Here is a 27,616-nt window from a genome sequence, read left to right as displayed (position 1 = left end):
CACTAAAGTATCATGACACTTACCGAGACATCAACCTAGCCAGTGAAGATGACCAAGATATTGATGCATCACCACCGCTTGACATGGCACATCGGATTGTCAAGAAGGCCAGCACGGTCCAGCTCCTGGTCTTCAAGGTTGACATCAAGCGGCGTAAGTTGGTGAAACTAAGGGACATTGGGGATCACGCGCTCTTTCTTGGGCTCAACTCTGCCGTGTGCCTTCCGACCAAGGACTTCCCGGCGTTCGAGCCAAACAGCGTCTACCTCACGGACGCCTGTTTATACTACGGCCCAATGCTACGAAAAGATCTTTGCATCTGGAACATCAGGAATAGGAGTATGCAAAAACTTGATGACGCGTGGCCAAACATGTATTCTTGGCTGCATTTACCGGCTCCAATATGGATCATGCCAAGGTTTTAACTACTGAATAGGGCGGCAAGGTTTATTCGAGTTTGCCTGCAATTTATACAAATCAGGATTTTGGTATCACCCTTCCTTTGAAGAGCCATTGGACCCACCTGTCAGTGAAACATTCAAATTATTTGTTCAATATTAGCACATTATTTGTGGTACGTACGTATACAAATGAGGACTTCGTGTCTTATGCCGACAATACTTTTTGTTGGAATAATCTTGCCTAATTTGTGTAGCCGGATACAGGTTAGTTTGCTATTGCGTATGCTGAGTATGATTACTAGTCAAAGTAGTACTAAGAGTTAACCTTGTAGTCGGGTTGTAGGCCATACGGAGCTAGTTTCAGTCCGGGTAAAACCAGGAGAGTACTAGTCGTATTGCACGCATGTCTTAGCTAGGTGTTTGACTGTTGGAAATTGTGTCGGAGTAGGTTTATAGGAGTACATGTAAGGCCGTCGAATACTGTGAGGTGAAAAGCGAGAAAATAAACAGAAAAAGGCATGAGAAGAGCCCTTGCCTATCAGTTTTTGGTGCCGACTTGTTCATTGTGATTTTCTGGTGTAATCAAGTTGGCCAGTACACGGGCACTCGGCAAAGAGTTTGCCGAGAGCCAAACAGTACCACCCAGCATTATACTCCTGTCGGCATTATCATGTGTTTGCCGATTTATTCCCTTTGCCGAGTGTAGCTCTCGGCGTTGCTTACTTTGACGAGTGCCCGTGTTATAGCTCTCGGCAAAGACCCCGAGACCCGGTGTATATGAAAATTCCAGTAGTGGCTTTGCCTTGGTGCTCTGATTTTTCCGAAACTCTTTCTCCTTGTATGTACGAAATCCGACTAATTGAGCCGTTCCATCCTACCTTTCTCAGTTTCTCTTGGATATGTTGGGGCACATCATTTGCATTCCTGATACTAGTACCCCTCCTGCTATACCCCTGTTTTCCAGTATTAAGTACACAAAAAAGTATGTGCACAGTACAACGAACGGGTATGCAATATCACCCTAGTGTCTGAATTACAAGTACATTATTATTTTTGTTGGTTTTATTTGACAAGGCGGTTCACGATTGCAACAGCAACAACAGGACATGAGTAAATAGAGGTTTGAAACAAATAATACATAACATCACGATATATACAATAATACTCTCTCCGGTCCAAATTAATTGTCGCAACTTTAGTACAACTTTGACAATTAATTTAGATCAAAGGGAAGTATATTAATTGTTTCACACAGTAAGGATATTTGGAGACATGAGTGACAACCAATGGTAGTAGGCAGTCTCCTTGGTCTTATGTTGCGGGTGTATCATTCAGCTTTACTGCAGCTCTTTCTTCTTGTTTGTAAGGCACCAAACCGCCAATTGGTGGAACTGGGAATGGGAGTTTGGAGATATGAGAAGGCAGAGTCTGGTGCTATATCGATTACCCCTAGCACCCCCTGCAGTTGGTCCTCGATGTGCTGGGGCACCTCCTCACTGCTATCCATGACCACTGTGAGCCTTAGGGCATCTCCAGCCGTTTGCCCCCCAGGAGGCACCTTTTTTCGCCTCCTGGGGGGCCGCGGGCGAGAACTTAGGCCTTGGGGGCCAAACCAGTTCCACTCGTTGCCTCCCCACGAGCAGCGTTGGACTCCCACAATCGGAGCGTCATTTCGTCGAGCACCTTGACCGCGGCGGCGTCGACGACCTCCAGCCAACGGAGGAGCGCGAGCGTCGACGGAGGCCTGGCGGAAGACCACACGGACATGAGCATGAGCAGCGCTGGGCTCTCACGGAGGCAGCAGCATTTCATCGAGCATCTTGACCACGGCCGCGCTAGTCCAGGCCGCGCCCGCTGCTCGCCGCCTCGACGTGCCCCGTCAGCGGGCTGCACGGGGACGGGCGGGCGCCCAGGACGCGGTGGCCGGCGGGCGTAGTAGACGCGTCTCGCCCGCGCCGCGCCGTCCAGGCCACGACTGCGCCCTACCTCATCATGGCGTCCTCCACTGTCTCCTGCTCCTGCCCGATGACGGTGTCGCCGAGGCACCGCGCGAGGACGACGGCATGAGCAACAAGGAGGAGGAGGAGGTTGCTGGTCGCTTGCCTTGTAGACGGAGACGAAGCCGCCGCGGCCGAGCAGGTTGCCGTCGGAGAAGCCGGCGGTGGCGGCCTCCAGCACCGGCAGATCGATGAAGAGCGTCCACTGGTCGTCCTCCTCCTTGTTGCTCTCCCGACGACGAGGGCGAGGACGATCGAGCCCGCAGCCGCGCCCGTTCGCCCAGGCAGCGCCATGCCCGCCCGCCCGCCCGCCCACACGCCATGGCCACACGCAGCGAGCTCCGGCCCGGCCACGCCACGGCCACATGCCGGCGGACGAGCTGCCGCGACTCCGGCATGCCGCGGGGGCGGAGTCGGGCGCCCGCCCATGCCGCGGCGCCACGCAGTCCAAGCAAAGCCTTCCACCCGAAGCAAGCAACACAGCCGCGAGAGCGCGAGCCAGAGCACGGCGGGGGAGGCGACCTGGCGGAGGGGGTAAGCGCGAGCCAGAGCGAGGCGGGGGAGGCGACCTGGCGGAGCAGAGGAGGGCGCGAGCGCGAGCCGGCGGGGGAGGCTGCGGGGGCGGAGGCGAGCGCGCGGGCGGAGCAGGCGGGGCGGCGAGCTCGGCGGGGCGGGACGGAGAAGGCGGGGCTCGGCGAGGGAAAGATTCCCACATGCACGGGTGGGCCTAGCCGGAAAAAGAGGAGAGAGAGTGAGGAGAGAGGCCGACATGTGGGGGTTTTGCATGCAAAAAGGAGTGCCGGTGCCCCCAAGTGCCTCCCGGCTTTTGGGTTTGGATCGGGACCGCCAGGCGTAACTTCGGCCAAATCCGGCGCTATTTGACCTCTTGGGGTCCCGGCTGGGAGAAAAATTAAGCGTAGGCGTCCAAAAAATGCTAGTGGGGGGCATCCTGAGGGGCCGGCTGGAGATGCCCTTACAAGGTTTGGCCGGACCTTGCGAACATCGTATCCAGCCTCAGGCCATTTGACTGTGCCACTAAGCCATACTATTTCAAGGTATTGAAGGCTCTGTGCGGCGAAGACACACGACGGGATCTCATCACCATGAAGCCACAAGTTTTGAAGGAGATTCATCTTCGCAAGAGCATTCTCAAGTGCGGCCCCATGTTTAGATTGATTGAACCCGTGCAAACTCATTGTCCGGAGTTTGGTCATCTTGTGCAGTGGGCAACTCCCTTCATCCCATTCTCCTTCTTAGGCAGGTTTTACACGCTGTAGCGTCTGCAGGTCGTCTAGTTCTTCCTTGATGGACGCTGGAAGCGTGAGCTGGTCTGCATGCACATGCCGCAGCGTCTTTATCTTCCAGAAGAATGGGTGAATCTGCTCGACTTGGGTTCCACTTATGTCTAGTGTCTGCAGGTTGAGCAGACCCTTAATGCTCAAGGGGAGCTCCTTGAGGTCCTCGCACTCAGTAACAGCTAGGTACCCGCTTCTGCGATGAAGCCCTCGTCACCAGCCGCCCGTGCTGCATTGAAGTCCTCATCGCCGGCCACCGGTGCTGCAATGAAGCCCTCGTCGACGCGGTGCTGCCATGGAGCTTCGCCAGACGTCGGGTACCCATTAGTGTTGCATTGTAGCTTTGCCGTGCCGCGCGGTGCTTCCATGGAGCTTCGTCGGATGTCGTCGGTGTTGCTTCGGAGCTCTGCCCACTCCCGCGCTTAGTGCTGCCATGGAGCAGCCGCGGCGGCTCCTGGTGCTGCCATGCAGCGGACACCACCGACTCTCGGAGCTGCGATGCAGCACCCAGTGTTGTATTGGAGCGCTCGCCGGCGACGCCGGTGCTGCGAGGTCGACTGAGTAGGTGCCACGGTTCGTTATTGTTAAAGTATGATTTTGTATAGCTATTCACGTGTATTCCGTTTATATACGGTTGTACATATATACGTATAGGATTCTTTCTTGATCTCCAAGACTTGTAATCTTGCTATAAATATATGAGCCGATCGCCCCTTGAGAGGCGTCTTCCCTCAAACTGATTCTCGCTTATATGGTACTCCCTCCGGTCCTTTTTACTCTGCATATTAGGCTTGTCTGAAGTCAATCTTATCCAACTTATACCAAGTTTATATAAAAAATTATAGACATTCACATAACAACACCAATATCATTAGATTCATCTTGAAATATATTTTCATATTATATTTATTAAATATTATAGATGCTAATAATTTCTAATATAAATTTGGTCAAACTTAGCAAAGTTTGACTTTCGGCAAAACCAATGTGCAGAGTAAAAAGGACCGGAGGGAGTATCAGCCCTTCTTTCCTAAACCTAGCTTCCGCCGCGCCTCCAACCAGCCGCCGCCGCTCAAACCCTAAAGCGCCGCCGCGGTTTCCCCTCCTGCCCCGATCGCCGCCATGTCCAGCGCCGCGTCCTCGTCGTCCATGCTCGGGGCGCAAACCTCCGGGGCGCTCACCAACTCCACCTCCGCCGCCCCCGCCCCCGCCCTCTCGTCGCCGGCCTCTCACGCCGTCCATGTTGCCAGCATCAAGATGCACGTCCCCATCGTCCTCGACTTGCAGCAGTCCAACTACGCCAAGTGGCGCATGCTCATCACCGTCCTCCTCGGCAAGTACGAGCTCATGGATCACATCTCCGCCGTCACGCCGCCGGACGCACGCACGGCTGAGTGGCAGCGCCAGGACTACGTTGTCCGTTCATGGCTGTATGGCTCCATCAGCCACGACATCTTGGACACCATCATGGCCCAAGATCAGACCGCGTACAACGCCTACGCGCTGATCCGGAACCTCTTCCTCGACAACCAACTCACCCGGGCCGTCTACCTCGAGGCGCAGTTCCGGGCCATCGTCCAGGGCGATCTCACCATCACCGCCTACTGCCACCGCCTGAAGGCCCTCTCCGACGCGTTGGCGGACGTGGGGCAGCCCGTGCAGGACCAAACTTTGGTCCTCACATGCCTTCGGGGCCTCAATCCGCGCTTCTCCGACATCACCACACTCGTCACGATGCAGGTTCCTCCTCCGACGTTCCTGCAGACGCGCTCCCTCCTCCTTCTGCGGGAGAACCAGCTCGCCAACGCCGTTCCCGGTGGCTCCGGGTCCTCTCAGGTCGCCCTCTACGGCAACACCGCCGGACCCTCCACCGGCGGCAACCCCGGCGGCCACGCCACCCCCGACGGACACAACAGCAACGGCGGCCGCTGGTCGAAGAAGAAGAAGAACGCCAGCGGGGTGCGGCCAACTCCAACAACGCCCACCCCCCCGCGACACCTGGCCCGTGGATCTACTTCAACCCGTACACCGGCCAGGCCCAGCAGATGCAGGCCACTTGGCGCCCCTCCGCCGCCCCGGCTCCTCCTGCCGGGGGCGCTGGCCTCCTTGGGCCGGCACCGCGGCCTGCCACACCAGCGCCGCCGCCCCGTCAGTCCACCTGGGTGCCCCTAGGACAGGTGGCCTACACGACCCAGTTGGCCCCGCTGCACGGTCAGGCCTGGGGCACCAACCCGCCTCCACCTGCGGTGCCGTACAACCCCGGCCCGGCACGGGACTGCTCCGCCCTCGTCGCCGCCCTGAACGCCACTGTCGGCTCACCAGGCGCCGGCCCGTCTACACCAGGCGCCTGGGTTATGGACTCCGGCGCCACCTCGCATATGGTCTCCGACCCTGGTATACTCTCCACCTCCTCCTACCCTCCCCCTCCACTCCGTGTCACCGTTGGCAATGGCGATCCCCTTCCCGTCACCGCCACCGGCCACATTACTCTCCGCACACCTAGCCACACTTTCCACCTCAACAATGTTCTAGTTGTTCCCGATATTATCAAAAATCTTCTTTCTACTCGTCAGTTTACCATTGATAACTCGGTTTCTGTTGAATATGACTCGTGTGGTTTTTCTATTAAGGATCTTCACACTCGGCGCGAGATTATTCGCTGCAGTAGCCCCGGTCCGCTCTACGAGTTCTCCGCCAACACCAACGCCACCACCTCGCCGTTTGGACTCGTCGCCACCACCACCTCATCGGAGCTATGGCATCGTCGCTTAGGACATCCGGGTCGTGACTCTATGTCACATTTATCTTCACAATTTGATATACCCTGTAATAAAAGTACTCAAGTGTGTCATGCATGCCAACTTGGCAAGCACGTGCGTCTACCGTTTACTAGATCATCCACCTTTTGTGTTGTTCCGTTCCAATTACTTCATTGTGATTTGTGGACATCACCCGTTGCTAGTAACTCCGGCTTCAAATATTATTTGGTCATTGTTGATGATTTTTCTCATTTTATGTGGACCTACCCACTCCGCCGGAAATCCGACACATGTGATCTTCTCGTTAACTTCGTCGCCTATGCACGCATACAATTCAACCTACCGGTAGTGTCATTCCAAACAGACAACGGCACCGAGTTTGTTAACTTCACCTTTGTTGAGTTTCTTGCCCGCAATGGCATTCACCTACGCATGTCTTGCCCCTATACTTCTCCTCAAAACGGCAAGGCTGAGCGGGCTATCCGCACCCTCAATGACATAACCCGCACCCTTCTCTTCCAGGATTTCATGCCTTCTTCCTATTGGGCCAAGGCTCTCTCTGTCGCCACCTTCCTCCTAAATCGCCGTCCTAGCCAAGCCCTGCAATTCCGCATCCCTTATACCCTACTATACCAACAAAAACCTTCCTTCTCCGAACTTCGCGTTTTCGGGTGCTTGTGCTATCCGAACCAATCCGCCACGGCACCTCACAAACTCGCTCCACGCTCCACTGCATGCGTGTTCCTCGGCTACCCCACCTCCCATCGCGGTTACAGATGCCTCGACTTGTCATCGCGCCGTGTCATTATCTCCCGTCACGTCATCTTTGACGAACACACCTTTCCCTTCGCCAGAGATCGCACCGATGCATCCCCGGACGATCTTGATTTTCTGCTCGACCTAGCCGCCACGCACCCGACCCCCGTGGTCCTCGACACCATACCGGGCCAGCCCATCATGGCGCCGGCCTCTCCGGCCCAGCCCACCATGCATGGCCCGGCTTCCCCCGCGCGCCTTGTTGACGAGCCCGCCTCGCCCGCGCCCACGCCGCCTGCGTCTCCCGCCCCATCTCCTTCCCCACCACCACCGCCACCCCCTCCCCCTCCCCGGCGCTCCCGCAGCAGCACTGCTCCGGCCATCAACACTCATACCATGCTCACGCGCGCCAAGCGTGGCATCGTCCAGCCGATTGACAAACTCAATCTGTCAGACGAGCACTCCGTCATCTCCCCCATCCCAAAAACTTACCGCTCCGCCCTTCAGGATCCTCTTTGGCGTGCTGCTATGACCGAGGAGTACGCTGCTCTCATTCAGAACCGCACTTGGTCTCTGGTTCCTCGCCCGGTTGGTGCTAACATTGTTTCAGGCAAATGGATCTTCAAGCACAAGTTTGGCGCTGATGGTGGTCTTACCCGATACAAGGCCAGGTGGGTGGTTCGCGGATTCTCTCAGCAGCCTGGTATTGACTACGACGAGACTTTTAGTCTTGTTGTCAAACCGGCTACAACCCGCGTTGTACTCAGCATTGCCGTCTCCCATGGGTGGCCGGTTCACTAGCTGGATATCAAGAACGCCTTCCTCCATGGCGATCTTGATGAGGTGGTTCACTGTGTGCAGCCGCCCGGCTTCATCGACCCCACGCGGCCTCAGCATGTCTGCCTGCTCCACAAGTCCCTCTATGGGCTTAAGCAGGCGCCTCGCGCGTGGTACCAGCGGTTCGCTCATCATGCTCATCGTCTTGGGTTCTTGGCTTCCCAGAGCGACGTGTCTCTGTTCGTGTTTCGACACGGTACCAAGATGTCCTACTTGCTTCTCTACGTCGACGACATCATCCTCACCGCCTCCAGCGCTGGGCTTCTCCAACACATCACCGACCAGCTCGGGGATTTGTCCGATCTCGGGGATTTGTCTTACTTCCTCGGGATCTCGGTCTCTCGCTCTACTTCGGGGATGCTTCTCTCGCAGCGCCAGTACGCCATCGACCTTCTTCAGCGCGCCGGTATGATGGACTGCAACCCGTGTGTGACGCCCATCGACACACGTTGCAAGCTCTCTGCCGATGAGGGTCCCCTCGTCACTGATGCTACTGAGTACCGGAGTTTTGCCGGCGCGCTTCAGTACCTGACGCTCACCTGTCCCGAGATTGCTCATGCCGTGCAGCAAGCGTGCCTCTACATGCACGCCCCTCGGGAGCCACATCTCAACCTCGTCGAGCGGATACTTCCATATGTTCGTGGCACTCTTGACCTCGGTCTTCAGCTTCACTCCACGCCGGCCTCCTCGCTCACCGCCTACTCCGACGCCGATTGGGCCGGCTGCCCCGACATCCGACGCTCCACCTCTGACTACTGTGTCTTTCTCGGCGACAACCTGGTGTCTTGGTCATCCAAACGCCAGGCCTCGGTGTCTCGCTCCAGTGCCGAGGCAGAGTACAGAGTCGTGGCTCATGCCGTGGCTGAGTGCTGCTGGCTTCGTCAGCTTCTTCTCGAGCTTCATCGTCCTTTCCCGTCCGCGACTGTTGTCTTCTGCGATAAAGTCAGTGCTGTCTATATGGCCTGCAACCCGGTCCAACATCGCCGCACGAAGCACATCGAGATCGACATCCACTTTGTTCGTGAGAAGGTGTCTCTCGGTCAGATTCGGGTTCTTCACGTGCCGTCTTCACAACAGTTTACTGATATCATGACGAAGGGGTTGCCATCTCACCTCTTCGAGGATTTTCGGTACAGTTTATGCGTTCGACCGACGCACAAACTGCGGGGGATGTTAAAGTATGATTTTGTATAGCTATTCACGTGTATTCCGTTTGTATACGGTTGTACATATACACGTATAGGATTCTTTCTTGATCTCCAAGACTTGTAATCTTGCTATAAATATATGAGCCGATCGCCCCTTGAGAGGCGTCTTCCCTCAAACTGATTCTCGCTTATAGTTGTGCATCATCGTTGTTGGCTGCAGAGAGAAGCGTTGGGCGTGGAGGATGCAAGACAAAGAGGAGAAAGATGATGTGGGCGTTGCGTTGCTGAAGGAAGGGTGCACGTCGGACGAACGCGCTAACTTCAATCCAACGGTGGCCAAGGCGGTTTAAAAATCCTGTCGTTCATCCGACTTATGTGTAGTAGCGGCCAAATCACAAAGGTTTTCTTCCTTGAATATACGTAGGAACTTTCCCTCAAAAAAAAAAATACGTAGGAACTAAGCCGGATGTACGTATGAGCCCAACCAATGGGATATGGCACCCCTAACGACACGAAATCTTTTGTTTCATCTTTCTGGTAGAATCACAATCCGAACAATTAATCGCAAGCACGATGTGGCGATCGGTAGTCGCCCGGTCCCAACCCCTCCTCTTCCATCTCCGGCGTCCTGGATGCGGCGCCGGCGACGCTTCCCTCGCTGCCGTTCTGGGCCGCGCCGATGGGACGGTGATCCTCACTTCATCACGAGCGTATGCCTCGGTCACGAGCCCGGAACCGGATCAGGTCGACGGTGACACATCGTGGCCGAGCCCACGGAGGCACCTATATGTGGTGCTGGACCAAATGAAGACCGGGTACGGTATCTACAAGCTCAACGTCGACGACCTGGACGGCGGAGACGAGAGGCGCTCACCACGGCCGTGATGGCGGCGCCACCATGGCCGCCGCGTCGCCTCCCCGAGGCAGTCCTCCGCCTGGGCTTCTCCTGCATCGGCTGGAAGACATACTTTGAAGCCCTCGGCAGCAGCAGGATCGTCGCCACCGGTTGTTCTGATGCCGTCGGCGGCATGATCACATTCGTCTACGACACCAAGGCGGGGAAGCTGGATATTGCCAAGCATCAGACTCTGGGCTCTGGCGGGTGAACGCGGCCCTTATGTCTATGAAGCCGTGTCGGTTGGCGATAAGCTGCACGTGTTAACATTCCCCGGCAAACCGCCGCTTTACCTCGGCGAGGAAGATCTGGGCACCGATTTCCTGGACAGACACGATGAGGACTCGACCATATCCCTTTTCAGAGGGCAGATGCGGCAATGGGCCTGGAAGAGCGGCCCCTCGCCGCCCCCATCCCCGGGTAATGGTTACATCCAGTCGTACGCTGTGCATCCTGACGGCCACACTATCTTTTTCTCGGATAACTCCTCGACCTATTTGCTTGACACAAAGGGCGGCGGCGACACATCGCCGCAGCGCGGTGAATGGCGCTTGCCGTTTGGCGGACGGGCTTACTATGACCGGGACCTAGATTCGTGGATCGGGATCCGAACCACTGACGGCACCGAAGGACTTAGAAGAACATGTCAGTACCTGTGCTCTTGTGACATTCCGGTGGCCCTTGCCGATGGCACCATGCCACCGCCGACGTGGAAGATATGCAAGGAGGAGCTCTCGTTCCTTGAGCCGCCGCCACCCAAATGGAGTGTACGCACGCTCGTCCACACAGGGCGCGCCAGGTTCTGCCTCGTGGAAACCACGCCGGTCCCGGAGCCCGATGGAGGGAGGGCTAGTCTCTGCACCTGCAACAATGATGGCATGGAGGTACTTCTCCGCGTGACCATGTTCCGTGTTAAGCATGGGAAGAATGGCGAGCTCCTCGTCATGCCATGTCGACCTGGCCGCACCTATCTAGTGCCCAATTATTCTGCCGACTCTGAAGGCATTCCTGCATTTTGGATGTGATGTGTAGGGTAGTCCATCATTTTTCTCCAAATCAAATACCACCCCTAAAGAAACATAAGAATGTTTAGATCACTATCCAAACCCTCTTATATTTGTTTACGGAGGGAATAGTTAATAATCCTGGGACTGCAGAAAATCTAGGATAGCATTGGTTATTAATAATATTCTGAAGCTAGTGACTCGATTGCTCAATACGAATTTAGGCCATGGACAAGGTTACCAATTCGGGTTTACTCACATCTCTCAGTGATTTCAATATTTTTTGTTTTTAACTTTGTGAAGATTTGTTTACTTTAATAAAAAACTCAATCAATATTTAACCAAAATTGATTTTTAACTGAACTTGACATATGATATTGTATTCTCACTAAGATCTAAAAATTTCTAGACTAGAAGGAAGACAATACATATGATACTGTATATTCTCACTAAGATCTAAAGATTTCTATACCAGAAGGAAGACAATAATATTATTTTGGCCGAGAAGAATGATTTACAATTGGCTAACCTCACATTTATCCTTCTCAGTTTTGATGCTCTCTCTGGTCTTAAAATTAACTTAAACAAAAGTGAGGCTTTTGTCCTCGGCTGCTCTACTTCTGAAAAAACAACCATCGCCAAATTGTTGAACTGTAATTAAGTTGGGATCTTTCCCCACTAAAAACCTTGGGATCCCAATCTCCCCTACTTACCTACTACATCGACCAATCAAAATAATCAGATACTTAAGAAGGGTATGTCGCAGCACTGCTGATCCGGTGTGTTCTACCACGATCTACTGTAATGATATTTTTTCTTGTCTAAGGTTATTCTTTTTTCTTTAACAGCAAATAGACTTAGAAGTTTTTCACTAACGGAGTCATTTACAAGAATGAGAAATAAAGTACGGGATCGTAGAGTGCGTGGATGTTTTTTCACTAAAGGAGTTCTTGGCTAAATAATTGCCAACCTCGTTTGCTTCACATATGTCATATGCAATGTATATGTATGATACCATCGCAAAATCCAGTGCAAGCTGCTTACATTCAAGCACTATAGGTCTATAGCCACATCCGAGACCCATGTAATTTTCATATTGTTGCACTGCGAAACTGCAATCTGACTATTAGCTAGTTATTGCATCCAATTCTTGCCGCAAGATATGTCCAAGGTTATTCTATGCCACCTTCTGTTGAAAAAAAGAGAGATGGGTGACCCAAACAACGCAACAGAGCAAGTAAAATATATTTTAGTTGAGAAAGTCAGGAAGCACGAGAGAGTTGAATTGCAAAAATAAATCATAAGACAAATCAGCAATATTTGCTCTCACGTCCTGTCAACAGTTAAGTTCATGGCAGCCGGCTTCTCCACCTAATTAAGTTATTACGGACAGCTACAAGGAACTACGTACTACTCCCTCCGTTCAGATTTACCCGTCGTGGTTTTAGTTCAAGAACTAAAACCACGACGAGTAAATCGGAACGGAGGGAGTAGTTTAGAACAAAACCGAAACAAGAATACAATCTTCTGTATAGTCCTGGAGCGTGCGATGTTATCACTGTGGAATTTTTGGCGACCAAATCATCACCGTTGTTGCGGGAGTCATCTATGACTGGTGCCTCAACCATGTGCATCCACTACCTCCTCCTTCACCACATCATACTTCAGCCCCTTCTTGTTGTCCGCAGCATATATGAGGATTCTCGAGCCCTTGCTAGCTTTCTTTTTTACCAGTATCTCAGAGATCACTGTCATCACATTATTCTGCACCCAGCTTCTTATGGGCCTTGCACCATACATCTACGAAATAGACAGCACATCCGATCCACTTAGAGAGTGAATATGCACGACTGTGCGAAAATGGAGATTGATCACATTATAATTAAGGACAAACATATACTTACTGTTGCTCGTGCGAAAGCGGGTCAAATATAACAATCTGGCTTAATCTATTGAGAAGCTCCGGCTTGAAATATTCATGCACCTGCAAAATGGATGATTAATTCAAGCCATACGAATCAGTCGATTCAAGCCATATACATCTTTTACAGAATAACTTCTATTTGGGTCAAGATCAAAGCTTTTTCATGAGAAGGTCTCGTGCATCTTTCATTGTGTTTTTACCACGAATTCCTGCAATCAGGTGCTCTGCACCTAGATTTGAGGTCATAATGATGACTGTATTCTTGAATCTACCTTACGACCTTTGCCATCAGTCAAGACACCGTCATCAAGTAGCTGAAGAAATACATTTAATACCGAGGGATCGGCCTTCTCGACCTCATCAAATAGGATGACACTGTATGGACGGCTCCAGACCTTCTCGGTCAATTGTCCACCATCTTGGTGACCTAGGTAACTTTAAGATGTTATAAAAAAAAGTAGGTGTATCAGTAAAAGATAACACTAAATGATACCGTAAGTCGATAATGTAATGTCAAAAAGTGCTCATAATATAAAGTTAAACCTTGGCGGTGCTCCAATGAGACGTGTAACGGATCCAGAGTGAACATATTCAGACATATCAGATCGAAGCAACATCTTCTCATTGTCAAATAACTGCTCGGCGAGAGCTTTTGCAAGCTCTGTCTTTCCAACACCAGTTGAGCCCAAGAAAACGTTCAAGACCAGCCCTCGAACGTAACACCGCTTGCACAACTAAATTGACAGCTTCATTCTGACCAACAACTCGTTCGTGCAATCTATCTGCAAGATGGATTAGTTTTTCTGTCTCCTCTGCATCAAGTGACGTGACAGGAATTCCAGTCCACCTACTCACAACCTTCAAAAGTAAAAGATTCAAACGCAGCGCCACAATTAGCCATATCATATTACATTGAAACAATTACGCGTATTAGTAATGTGAAAAGGAATGCTACCTGTGCGACATGATCAGGGCTAACAAATGCTTGTCCTCCTTTTGTGCTTGTGCAAGCCTCATCAATCAGATCAATAGCCTTATCAGGAAATTGTCGGCCAGTGACATAGCGGCCAGCGAGCTGTGCCGCAGCAACAATTGCAGCATCCTGAATTTTGATGCCATGGTGCTCTTCAAAACGCTTCTTTAGACCACGGAGGATGCCAATCGTCGCCTGCTCGCTTGGCTCATCCACGTGCACCTTTTGGAACCGCCGCTCGAGCGCCGGATCCTTCTCAATGTGCTTGCTGTACTCGTCTAATGTGGTGGTGCCGACGCACCGGATGCGGCCACGGGCCAATGCCGGCTTCACCATGTTAGCCGCGTCATGGCGACCCTGCCAATCGCCAGCTCCAATAAGCATGTGCATCTCGTCGATGAACAGGATCACCTGCCTTTGGCTTCCTCCGCCTGCTGTATCACGTTCGTCATGCGCTCCTCGAACATGCCGCGCCAGACGGTCCCCGCCACCAAGCCCGCGACGTTGAGCTCTATGACCCGCGCTCCGACAAGCGGCGCAGGAACCGTACCGGCGGCAACACGCTGCGCGAGACCCTCGGCGATGGCCGTCTTGCCGACACCCGCTGCTCCGACGAGCGCGGCACAGTTCTTGGTCCGGCGGCAGAGGATGCGGACGACGCGGTCGATCTCGTCCTCACGGCCGACCACCGGGTCGCCCTCGCCGGCAGTGGCCGTCATATCCCGTCCGTACGTCGTGAGGCTTGCCTTGCGCCGCCGGCACCGGTCATACTTCCTCCACGCCACATCACACAGGATCATCGACGCCAGCGCTACAACCGCCGTCGCTCCGGACAAGATAACAGCCTTGGTGACGGCGCTGGCATTGTTCCATTGTGCTGACAAGCTGGTTGGTTGGTGACACGGCGGGGCAAACGTCCACCTTGAAGAGGACGACATCGGCGCCGGCGCAGGCAAGTCCGATGGATATATCCGCGATCAATTGTTAGCTGCTTCCAGCAACAATGGTCGCTCTTGTTTGGGAGATGGGTCGTTCATCAGGTATATATACCGTATACGCATCAGGTATATTGAGCTGTATTATGAAAGAACTTAGTCTCCGTTTCTTATGCTGCACGCAGCAACGGAAACATTTTTTTTCTTTTCTAATTATTCTGCTTTTGTTGGTCAAGAAACGCCACAGCTGGCGCCCTCGCAGCCTCGGGAGGAAGATAGTGCGGAAGTCCGTCAACTGATGAGCAAGATAAAGACGCTCACCCAGTCCGGATTATCAATGGTCGAAGTAATAACGACTTCCATAGTACGAGGGGTTCAGCCACTACAATACAGAAGGCTCCTCATGTGGCACTATAATGGGGAAGATGATGCCTCTCGCTGCGGTTGGAAGGGCCCGGACACCCCTGCCGCTTTGGCCAAGATGTTGGCCGAACTATACAAAGGGGAGAAAGAGGAGTTCACTCGCATTCAACGCCGAGATGGATTTTCTATGTACAATCCTCCTAGCTGGGTGAGTTCTAATCCCACTACTCTTCTTAATTTATTCCCTGAGTTACTTTTTCTTGGACATTAGTCCATCCATTTGTAACAGGAATGCCGGAAGATCGCCAAGGGGATCAAGAGCCCCGCACCACAGCCAGAGGACCATAACCGGGACCTCGACCCCGGATTCAAAGAGGATCCAGATATATTCGTGGAGCTCGAGGACGGGGTGCTTTACCAGCCGAACCATGACGGCACGAAAGTGGTCCTGTCGACAGTTAAGGTAATGGTAATCGACTTCTCCAACTAAGTAAGTCACAGGGAGCAACAAGGAACTACTATTTCAGAGAAGAACCTACTATTTCAGAGCAAAACCGAAACGAGAATACAATCTTCTGTAAAGCGCTGGAGTTGTGGACGTTATCACCGCGGGACTATCGACGATCAAATCATCACCGTGGGAGTTGACACCTCACGTGCATCGGCTACCTCCTCATTCACCACATCATACTTCAGGCCCTTCTTGTTGTCTGCAACATCGATGAAGATTGTCGAGCCCTTGCTAGCTTCCTTTTTGACAAGCATCTCCGAGATCACCGTCATCACATTATTCTGTACCCAGCTTCTTATGGGCCTTGCACCATACATCTACCAAATAGACAGCACACTCAATTCCGTTAGAGAGAGAATATGCACAATTAGGAAGAAAAAAAACTCAGTTTGATCACACCATATGGAAGAGGGAGAAGTACGATTCCGTTAGAGAGTGAATATGCACAATCGTGAGAAAATGGAGTTTGATCACACCATAGTTAAGAACAACATATACTTACTGGGTTGTATGACTCCGACAAAATGACGTCCAATGCGCCGTCACTCACAGATAAAGATATGCCCTTTTTTGCTACTCTGGTGGTGGCGCTCTTCATTTGGATTTTCACAACCTCCATTAGTTGATCATGCGAAAGTGGGTCAAACACAACAATCTGGCTTAACCTGTTCAGAAGCTCTGGCTTGAAATATTGATGTACCTACAAATGAACAATTAATTCAAGCCATATACATCTTTCAGAGAATATGTACTATTTAGGTCAAGATCAAACCTTTTTCATTAGAAGGTCTCGTGCATCTTTCATTGTGTTTTCACCCCGAATTCCTGCAATTTGGTGCTCTGCACCTAGATTTGAGGTCATAATGATGACCGTGTTCTTGAAATCTACCTTACGACCTTTGCCATCAGTCAAGACACCATCATCAAGTAGCTGAAGAAATACATTTAATACCGAGGGATCGGCCTTCTCCACTTCATCAAAGAGGATGACACAGTATGGACGGCTCCGGACTTTCTCAGTCAATTGTCCACCATCATGGTAACCATGATAACTTTAAGGTGTTATAAAAGAAGTGGGTTGTATCAGTAAAAAGTAAGATTGAATGACAAACCATAAGTTGATAATGCAATGTCGAAAGTGCACATAATGTAAACTTAAACCTTGGGGGTGCTCCAATGAGGCGCATCACAGATCCAGAATTGACGTATTCCGACATATCAAATCGAAGCAACATCTTTTCATTGTCAAACAACTGTTCGGCTAGAGCTTTTGCAAGCTCTGTCTTTCCAACCCCGGTCGAGCCCAAGAAAAGGAAAGAACCTATTGGTTGTCCAGGTGGATCAAGACCTGCCCTCGAACGTAACACTGCTTGCACAACTAATTTGACAGCTTGATTCTGACCAACAACTCGTTCGTGCAATCTATCTGCAAGATGGATTAGCTTTTCCGTCTCATCCGAATCAAGTGCCGCGACAGGAATTCCAGTCCATCGGCTCACGACCTTCAAAAGTAGACATTGAAACAGAACATCACAATTAAGCACATCATATTATATTGAAATAATTGATAAACAAATGCTATTAAGTAGGAAGGAAGTCCTACCTCTGCGACATGATCCGGGCTAACAATTGCTTGTCCTCCTTTCGTTGTTGTGCAAGCTTCATCAATTAGATCAATTGCCTTATCAGGAAATTGTCGGCCGGTGACATAGCGGCCAGCGAGCTGCGCCGCAGCAACAACTGCAGCATCCTGAATTTTGATGCCATGGTGCTCTTCGAAACGCTTCTTTAGACCCCTGAGGATGCCAACGGTCGCCTGCTCGCTCGGCTCATCCACATGCACCTTCTGGAACCGACGCTCGAGCGCGGCATCCTTGTCGATGTGCTGGCTGTACTCGTCTAACGTGGTGGCGCCGACGCAGCGGATGCGCCCACGGGCCAGCGCCGGCTTCAGCATGTTGGCGGCATCAACGCGGCCGCCCTCGCACCTGCCGGCACCGAGAAGCATGTGCATCTCGTTGATGAACAGTATCACCTTGCCTTTGGCTTCCTCCGCCTGCTGTATCACGTTCTTCATGCGCTCCTCGAACATGCCGCGCCAGACGGTCCCCGCTACCAAGCCAGCGACGTTAAGCTCTATGACCCGCGCTCCGACAAGCGGCGCAGGAACCTTACCGGCGGCAACACGCTGAGCGAGACCCTCGGCGATGGCCGTCTTACCGACGCCCGCTGCTCCGACGAGCGCGGCGCAGTTCTTGGTCCTGCGGCAGAGGATGCGGACGACGCGGTCGATCTCGTCGTCACGGCCGACCACTGGGTCGCCCTCGCCGGCAGTGGCCGTCATATCCCGTCCGAACGTCGTGAGGCTTGCCTTGCGCCGCCGGCGCCGGTCATATTTCCTCCACGCCACATCACACAGGATCATCGACGCCAGCGCTACGGTCGCCGTCGCTCCGGACAAGATAACAGCCTTGGTGACGTCGCTGGCATTGTTCCATTGTGCTGACAAGCTGGTTGGTTGGTGACACGGCGGGGCAAACGTCCACCTTGAAGAGGACGACATCGGCGCCGGCGCCGGCGCAGGCAATTCCGATGGATATATCCGCGATCAATTGTTAGCTGCTTCCAGCAACAATGGTCGCTCTTGTTTGGGAGATGGGTCGTTCGTCAGGTATACCGGCCGTATACGCATCAGGTATATTGAGCTGTATTATGAAAGAACTTAATCGCAAGTTTCCGTTTCTTATGCTGCAAGCAGCAACGGAAACATTTTTTTTTTCTAAATATTCTGCTTTTGTTGGCCAAGAAATCTGCAAGCAAAAAGGATTCGCTAAGCCCTCAAAAAAAAAAGGATTCGCTAATGTTTCTCTTTCCTAATTAACTTTTTATTATTTCTTTCCTAATTAAATTCCTCGTGCTAAAATACTGAAAGTTGAAATTAACCGAACAAGGGAATGTAATAAGGCGGGTGCTAGGCGCCGGCGGCTGGTCCCTGCGCACCCGGAGCCGTGCTTCGGTGCTCCCCCCCTAACCTAATTTCCCAGGGGTATTTTTGACCCCGGGAGTTTGTTTTTTTCTGGCCCGCCGTAACCCAGATCTAAGCCCTGTCTAGCCCTGTACAACCCAGACCGTATACATACAGTACCTTGGTCTGAAAAAAAAAACATCACACAACCCCACGACCACGTAGGACCTGCCGGATCCAATCATTCACGCAGCTCCATAAATCTCGCGAGCATTCACGCAGCTTCATAATTCATGCAGTAGGTCTCCGGTGGCGGCTATCTCGTCGCCGGCGATCTTGTTGGAAAGCGGGTGCGGCAACGTCGTGAATCTCCAATGCTCACAGGTACCGCATCCCGCATCCCCCCGCACCCCTCTAGTCTCGCTCGCGGCAACATCGAACGAACTGCCGCCGTCAGAGGTAGTGGTTAACCTAGCGAGGCAGGTAACCTACCTACCTGGCGGCGCATGCGATCGTGGATCTTATTCCGGTAGTGCTGCTCCTCGTGATCTGAGTTTCTTCAGTGTAGGGTTCACGTAGCGTCGGTTGCCGACGGCTGTGTCCACCATGACTATCGTTATTTGATGTGGCGGCTAACCTAGGTATCCGGCGGCAGAGGTAATCACAGATGTAGCTAGCTTTTGTAGTGCTGCTCCTCGCGATCGAAAGTGATCACGACGGGTGCCGTGGCCATCTTCCTAACTTGGTTTGGCAGATCTGAACGGCCTTAGTTGGGGTTGTTTACATAACATCCGTGATCGTGTGCTATGTGTTGTATATTTCTTCATTGATAATGTTTTGACATGTGTTGATACATATTATTTGTTGTAGGAAATGGCGGACAAGGAGTTAACTGATATGATGGTAGACATGGAGTTTGGAGAACTGGTGAAAGACTGGATAGAAGATTGGTCAGATGATGAAAATTCAGATTTTGGAGATCAGTCAGAGAATGGGAACGAATGGGAAGATTTTAATGTGAGTGGCATTATCATGTAATAATTTTTTGGTGCCATCCGACAACATTATATTTTTTTGTTGAAAATTTATAGATGGATGAGCATGATGATGGTCAGAAAAACAATTCGGAGCTCTCGAATGAAGATTACATTAGTCAGGTATGGAAGTGAAATTTTTTGTTGGCATGCAAATTGAATTCATTCTGGAATATTATGTGATAAGTAATTATGTATTTGTGTTGTATTTTTCAGTTCATTTCCGAATGTCATAATGCGTACGACTATTACGGTGAATCCGACGCGGAGACAGGCCTTAACGACGAATCATTAGATGCACCTGATTCTGGGGATTCGCAGTCGTCGGTGATCATGAGTGAGTTATTTGTGTAATCAATGTTCTATGGAAGTAATGTTAAACCATAGAAAACTGTTTTCATGGCTATGTTTTGATTGTGTATGTGACAGAAGATGATGGGGCAAAAAATGTCCAAGATACTGCCAGTGCAGATGATAAGAGGGATATGTTCGTGCAGATAATGGAAATGACTTTTAGGTCTCACGATGCTACGTATGATTTCTACAACAGCTATGCTAGAGTTAATGGTTTCAGCATTAGAAAGAATAAGGTCAGGTATAGCAAAACCGAGACACATCATATGTGTTATAGGCGGTTTGTTTGTTCTAGACAAGGGAAACGTGACAACAAGTTGCTAACCGAGGAAGGACACAGCCGTAGGCTCAGAGCCGAGACACACTACTTTTGCGAAGCACACCTGACCGTCAAGCTTGACCAAAAGCGTGGGGTTTGGTATGTTGAAAGTTTTGAGGACAAGCATAGCCATATGTTGGCAGGACCGGACGAGGTACCTTTTCTTTGGTCCCACAGAAAAATCAAAGAGTACCAGAAGCATGAGATAATGTCCATGGGGGCTGCACGGATTAGAATTCACGATGATGGATTCCTTCATCGGCAAACATGTATGGTATGGCGGTGTTGGTTTTACCAGGCGTGAAATATACAACCTTTGCGCCAGGGAGAAGAGGAAGCTGCTTCTAAAAGGTGATGCTGCCACAGCCATAGGCATCATGGCCAGTAGGAAACAGAGGGATGCTAGCTTCTTTTTCAAGTACAAGCTAGATAAGGAAGGACACTTGAATAGGATGTTCTGGTGTGACTCCCAGTCTCGTCATGACTATGAGGACTTCAGCAACGTGCTTGTATTTGACATCACATACAAGATGAACCGCTATGGTATGCCATTCATACCTTTTGTTGGTCTTATCAATCACCGGAAGACCACTGTTTTTGGTTGTGCCATAGTTTCGGACGAGACCGAACAGACATACATGTGGCTGCTGCAGACTTTTTTGAGGTCCATGTGTCAAAAGATGCCGAAGAGTGTAATCACAGACGCCGACGCTGCGATGATCAATGCAATTCGTGAAGTCTTGCCAGAGGTGTGGCACCGTATATGTACATGGCATATAGAAAAAAATTTGAAGATTCACCTCACTCACAAGTCCTTGAAGGAGTTCCGAACTCTTCTGTACTACAACACGTCCACAACCACGTTTGAGGAGAGATGGCACGCGTTTTCCAAAAGATGGCAGTCGGAAAAAACTATAACATGGTTGAGACGGATGTATAAGAAGAGGAGACTGTGGTCCGTGGCTTATATGACAGAGGGGTTTTGGCTTGGCATGAAAAGCAACCAGCGGAGTGAAAGCCTGAACTCATGCCTTCACCTCCACCTAGACGATGAAATGACCCCAGTGGATATGATTTTGCATTATGAGAACGCCGTTGTACGTATCCGTGAAAATGAGGCGCGAGATGACTGCACGGCCTCAAAGAGTTTACCGGTGCCAGTTACTAGCTCGAGGGAACTTGAGGTAGCTGCTTCTCACGTCTTCACTCCAGCAAACTTCTATATGTTGCAAGATGATCTTAGACAAATTGATGGCATGGAGATTGTAGAAATTAAGTTGGGAGACGGATCACAACAGTACATTGTGGCCTGGAAGAATAACCGGAAGAGCCATCTTTGGGTGGAGTATACACCAGTAAATTCCGCAGAACCTATACGGTGCAGCTGCAGAAGAATGATTCGAAAGGGTCTACCTTGCAAGCACATATTCCATGTACTGAAGTACTTGAACATATCTGAAATACCAAAGTGTTTAGTTCTTGTTCGGCTCACGAAACAAGCAAGGTTGGGACTGCCCGCAAGGCGCACAAGCGATCTATTGGGATTTGGTTGGATTGGGGCAGGGGAAAGAATGAAATATAGCCAGGTCAGTGTGTTAGCGTCAGAAGCTATGCATGCGGCATGCAAACACCCAGCTTTGTGGGATCAATTACAGGATAGTTTGAAGGCTGTGATAGCTAAGAGTCATGAGTATGATCTGCTACAGGAAAATTTGAGCAAGAATACAAATGACTTCAGTAAGTGTGCAGTTGAATATGTAGACGATGGTGATGGCAACATGGTCGCAATCCTATGAAAGTGTCAAGCAAAGGTGCAACAAAGGTAGATGAGAACCGCCCTGTCTCGAAAAATGGTAGACCACTCTCTTTTGATGAGTTGAAAACCCGGTGCGGCGCTTGCAAATTGCTAGGACACACTAAACGTAGCAAGAAATGCAAACTAAATCAGAAGTAAGTGTTTGTATGCATTGTGGATTATTAAAAAAAATTATCATTCATTAACTTATCTTGTCTTCTATCATGTGTAGAAAAGTGGAGAAGGAAGAAGAGTAGAACACTTGGTTCAGTTTTTTATGGATCAATCGAGTGAACAGGACAGTATATCCTTTTCACATTATGGCATCAAATTTAGTTCGACGTTTAACATGGAGTGTTTGGTTCCTATATATTGTAGCAACTGGATCGGCACTTTGTTTAGTGGGAGTGTCAACCTTTTACATCTCTAAATAAGCAACAAAATCCGACCTAAATAAATTAGTTATACATGGTCGAAAGAATATTGTACATTTCCCCTCCCCACGTCCTAACTGCCATTAAGTAAGTAACTTGACACTCCAAACCACACATTCACCCACCTACCACGCGCGCCGGTTCGAACTCCCCTCTTATCCCCACCTACAGTAGATTGAGAAAACCCTTGCCGGTGACCGCTACAGCCGCCTCCATGGAGAGAAGCCTCGGCTGGCATAGAGCGATGATGGAGCTCACCGGCGATGACGAGGGGTGGCGCGCGCAGTTGATGGAGTTGTGCGGCTGGTTCCCCAGCACGGAAATGCTGGTCAACCACGCGCGTGGCCTCGTCAAAGTGCTCACCGAGCCGAGAAGAGGTGCGCCTTCCCCTACGGCCATGGCGTCCCGCCGGCTCTCCTCCTCGTCTGGGCAATGCGAGAGGCCACGCTGAGTGACTCCCCTATTCAGCGTGCAAGGTGGTCGATGTACAGCTCCACCACCATGATGATGCGTCCAGATCTAGCACGCGTCACGTCGAGGGCGGAGCGCGTCGACGTCGAGCTCGCTCTCCCTACGCCCGTCAGCCTGGGCTACCAGGTCCGCCACGTGCCGAATCTAGTCTTGTCGTTGGGCTCTAATGTCGTGGAGGACGACGTGGACGAGGTACAGGTCTTCCCTGATGACCATGAGGAGGGCGAGGAGGACGCCGTGCAGATGGTAGCGTAGGTCACCGTCGAGGGTGGCAAGACAATGCCCATCGACGTCGAGCTCCTTCCCCTCCTCCTTGACATAGTGAAGGCGGAAGAAGAGGAGGTGGCGCAGCTGTCGAATAGTACGGCGGTCAAGAAGAAGGCTTCTCCGCGTGTGGGGCGCCGCTCACGCCGCCTCAAATTTCTGAAGAAGTGAAGATGGACACAGTTGCTGAAGAAGGAGGAAGCTGATGGTTATCTTAAGTTAGGTATGCTGTTATATGTTTCAGCATATAAGTTAACATTATTTTGGGTTTGATGTTGGTTAGGTATGCTTTTATATGTAAGCATATAAGTTATGCAATCGGTACGGTTTGGTCGGGTTCTTTGTGGCTGAAGAACTGAATATCTACTGCTCACCCTAAGTGACAAGTTCAGTTAAATTTCAGAATATTGATTCTGTACTGTTGCTTTGCTTCAGTGTTGCATCAAAGGTGTAGGTGCTGCTAGATGTTGCTCCTATGTTGGAACAAGACAATGAGCTGGGCTACTGCACAAATCAGTACTGTTGCTAGGTGATGTGCCCATGTGCATCACTTACCAAATATTGAACATGCCAAAAGTGCATTGTATGCCAAATATAGAACATGCCAAAAGTGCATTGTCTACCAATCATGATGGCCCCATGTTATTTCTGATGCAATCTCTGTTACACTTTGGCCATAAAATGAATAGCAAATAATTCATCGGCATTTCATCATGTCAATTACAATGATGTCAATAACTTTATGAACAATCTAGTTGCTAACTATGACAACAATCATAATGGCCAGCAGGCCAAGATACAGAAGACCTCCAAATCCTAAAATCCTATAGATCAATATTCCTTGTGCATCTTAACCATTACCCTCTTTTCCTTCTCATTCCTTTTAATTTCAGCTTCATATTCTGTAATCTTAGTCTCTAGTTTCTTGTTCTTGATGGCAAGATACTTAATGACTGACTTTGCTTTGCTATCCCACTCCCCATCAACCCATTCAACATACTCAGAAGTAATATCATCCTAAATAAATCATGAGCAATTCAAGTCAATTTATAACTGAACTTGTCACTACAAGCGTTAAACACTGAACATTTTTGCAGCTTGATCGCAATAGCAGTACTAGTTTGAAGATCATGCTCTGTAGACTAACCTCAAACACACATCCCACAAATGCGCTGCCAAAATTGTCTGCATCTATGCAGACACGGCCACCAGGAGTTTCCTGATGACCACATAGATGGAGCTTGTCAGGGCCACAGGTCATGAATTGTGGGCGATAATGCTGGGATGTAAAGAACAACGGTAAAGAACTTACCTTTTTGCCACCAAAGTGTAGCACTGAAGAAACCCTAGCCATGGGTTCTCCCGGCCCGCCGCCGCCCACAAAATCCCCGTCTCCTGTTCCACTCGATCCATCACCGCTGCCTCCTGTGCCACTGAATCCGCCTCACCTGCTTCCAGGACCCAGGGTTCGACCTAACTTGCGGTCGCCACCGCTCTTCTCGCCGCAGCTGTCGCCGCCCGACGCCCTGCTCGCCGTCATGCTTTCGCCATCGAGATTTGGAGGTGCAAATGGAGAGAGAGGGCTAGGGATTTGAAAAGGGAAACGAGAAAAGGGGAAAGATCTATGTGAACCTGGCATAATGGGCTGGTGTAGCGCTGCCGGCATGATAGGCCGCCTGTGGGGCCCCTCACGTGGTTACATGGGCCGTGCCTGGCTTATCAAAAAAAATACATGGGGCGTGCCTGGCATCATGGTGAGTACAGAAAAACATGATGCCCGATCACATGCGATAGAGCCAACAAGCTGACATGACTAATTTTCATCTGTGTAATATTATGTTTTGGCTCAGTATATTTACTTAGGTAACATGACTACTTTTCATAATCATGAGATGAGGGAGAATTACCAGGAGATTATGCAAGATGATGGCATGCAGATAGCTAAGGCAGAAGGCTAAGCTTGATGGAGTTTTAAAAAAAGTAAAGAATGTGAAATTTTTAATATGAAACTTAGGAGAGCAGTTGAAGAGAAAAATAGAATGCGAATACTATTAACGTGAAAAATAAAATTATAAAAAATTGGAGAACGAGAAAAATATTAAGCAAGAACAAGCCAAAACTTTATTGGTGCGACCAAATTGTCTTCTCCGAGCGAATTGTCTGATAGACACATACACATGTATGTGTCACAATATTCAAGTTGCCCTGTTTATTACATAAAAATGATAGAAACCCTAAGATAATCATGCCGTCGAAACCTTCGACCGGAATAAATCCAAACCACTAAAACTTGAATCTTGAATGCCGCATGAATTCTTCAGGCGTGCCTTTTCCTTGCGATTTTCATGAATTTTGTTCTTCACACACTCCATCGTGTTCGAAGGTGACATAATCAACTCGGCGACGAAACGTCTTCTCCTTGCGTCAACGGTGGCCTGCAAAAATGACATAAAGGTTACATGAACCTAAGTTGCTACACGACCATACTATCTAGTCTACAAACGTAAATAACAGCATACCTGTCAAAAATCGCGGGTCATTCGGTTCCCGTCCCAATGTTCTAGACATTCTGTGACAAAAAGGCCACAAGAGTTCCTGGTATATATGCAAACAATAACGGTGGGCAATACAAACATGTGTGTTGTTGTTTGAATGTGCATGATGTCCTATTAACTCACCCATCCTCTTGCTGGGGCATGTCATACTCCTTGATAGGCCACTTACTTACTTCTAGATATTTCCCTGGTGTAATAAGATTTGCTTGGCGCATATCATGTGCTATAGCCATTCGCTATAAAGAGGATAGTGTTAAAGAAGAATCATAAACAACATGTAAGACCAATGATACAAATGTTGGTTATATTACCAGTGCTTTCACAGTCTTTTCTGTCAGGTTCAGAGGATAGAGTGAATCGAGAACTTGGAATTCTTGCTTGATCAAGTGCATGACCACGGTCATCCAGTGGGCATTGTCGATATTCAATGCGATATACGTCTACAATGCAAAGAACCATTATGGATCAAACAAAATACTTGATGAAATGTCCTGTAGTGAAGAATTACAAACATAACGTACCTTATCATGCACACTATACTCTTTCGTGACTCTATTAACCGCTCCAGCTTTGGACAGAGCACTATCCATGTTGCAGCTCAACGACAATGAATCGTCTTGTGCAATAGCACGATCTACAAGGAATTTGGACCTCCACGCTGGACAGAGGTAACGATCATGACCAACCGTAGCTCCAAATGTCCCATATAAGCATCAATAACCTTCATAAAATATCAGGGCATTACATGTTGAAAGTTGAGACATAGATTATTGAGAATTTTAATAAGAGGACATGCAAGTAGTACTTACATCATCTGACAACCATCTATGAGTTAGTACCGGTCGAATCCTTTCGGAAGTCAGAGATATGCCATGCCCTTCACTGTAGTAAATTTTCTTCCCCTTATTCTTCTCGGTGCTAGCAGCTAACTCTACAAATGAAATAGCTGCATCAATTATTTCTGGCGTCAACTCATCTGCCACAACCTCCGGCTCATGATTTTCAGAAAACAGAGCTGCATGAAATAATATGAATGTCAACAATGGTGATCATATGCATTCGTAGTATATAACAAATTAAGAAAGTTAGTTACGATACCTCTACTAGCAGAACTAGTACCAGAGGGTTTCTGACCACGGTTGGTACACCTACTGGGCTTTTCAAGTGCGCAGGGGGATTCAAATTTCTTGGGAATGGTCCGCTTCCGCTTACCGGACATAACTTCCTCATCCCTATCGATTGTTGCACCCTTTTTTCCATTCGCCTTGGCCATGAACTTGCTGACAGAAGATGGACAAATGTCTATGTCCGATGAAGGTGCTTGAGTAGAAGTACCAACGACCCAAGGGTTTTCGGGTGTAGCGACACATTCATGATTACGCTTAATAGGTGAAGCTTCCTTGTGTCCATTCATCTTCGGTGGGGTTTTCCGTTTGGCATACAAAATCGTGTGAACATTTCAGCACGTAAAAAAATTAAAGGAGAAAATTATAGACAGAAATATATATACATAGTACCTCAGGTACGGTTTTATGTTTGGGAACCACTTCATCAGGCTGCATCATGTCAATGACAGGCTCTCCGTGTGAGTCTATGTCATCCTTGTACACAAATTCCTTCTTTTCAT

The 27,616-nt window shown here is 49.9% G+C and overlaps 1 protein-coding gene and 1 pseudogene across 1 annotated transcript; both read right to left on the bottom strand.

The window, feature by feature from the left end:
• Nucleotides 1–12,659: 12,659 nt before the first annotated feature.
• LOC123117843 (chaperone protein ClpB1-like) lies at nt 12,660–15,013 on the bottom strand (annotated as a pseudogene).
• A 738-nt stretch (nt 15,014–15,751) lies between these two features.
• LOC123117842 (chaperone protein ClpB1-like) lies at nt 15,752–18,568 on the bottom strand. The gene is made up of 5 exons (XM_044538513.1): nt 17,402–18,568; nt 16,960–17,300; nt 16,571–16,850; nt 16,301–16,498; nt 15,752–16,115 (listed from the first exon to the last, which is right to left on the bottom strand). Exons 1-5 carry the CDS (start codon nt 18,359–18,361, stop codon nt 15,912–15,914), a joined length of 1,983 nt encoding a protein of 660 aa, XP_044394448.1. The 5' UTR covers nt 18,362–18,568; the 3' UTR covers nt 15,752–15,911.
• Nucleotides 18,569–27,616: the final 9,048 nt, after the last annotated feature.

Source organism: Triticum aestivum, chromosome 5B, assembly GCF_018294505.1.
Source record: "Triticum aestivum cultivar Chinese Spring chromosome 5B, IWGSC CS RefSeq v2.1, whole genome shotgun sequence".
NCBI lineage: Eukaryota > Viridiplantae > Streptophyta > Magnoliopsida > Poales > Poaceae > Triticum > Triticum aestivum.
This window is presented reverse-complemented; position numbering and strand designations above follow the sequence as displayed.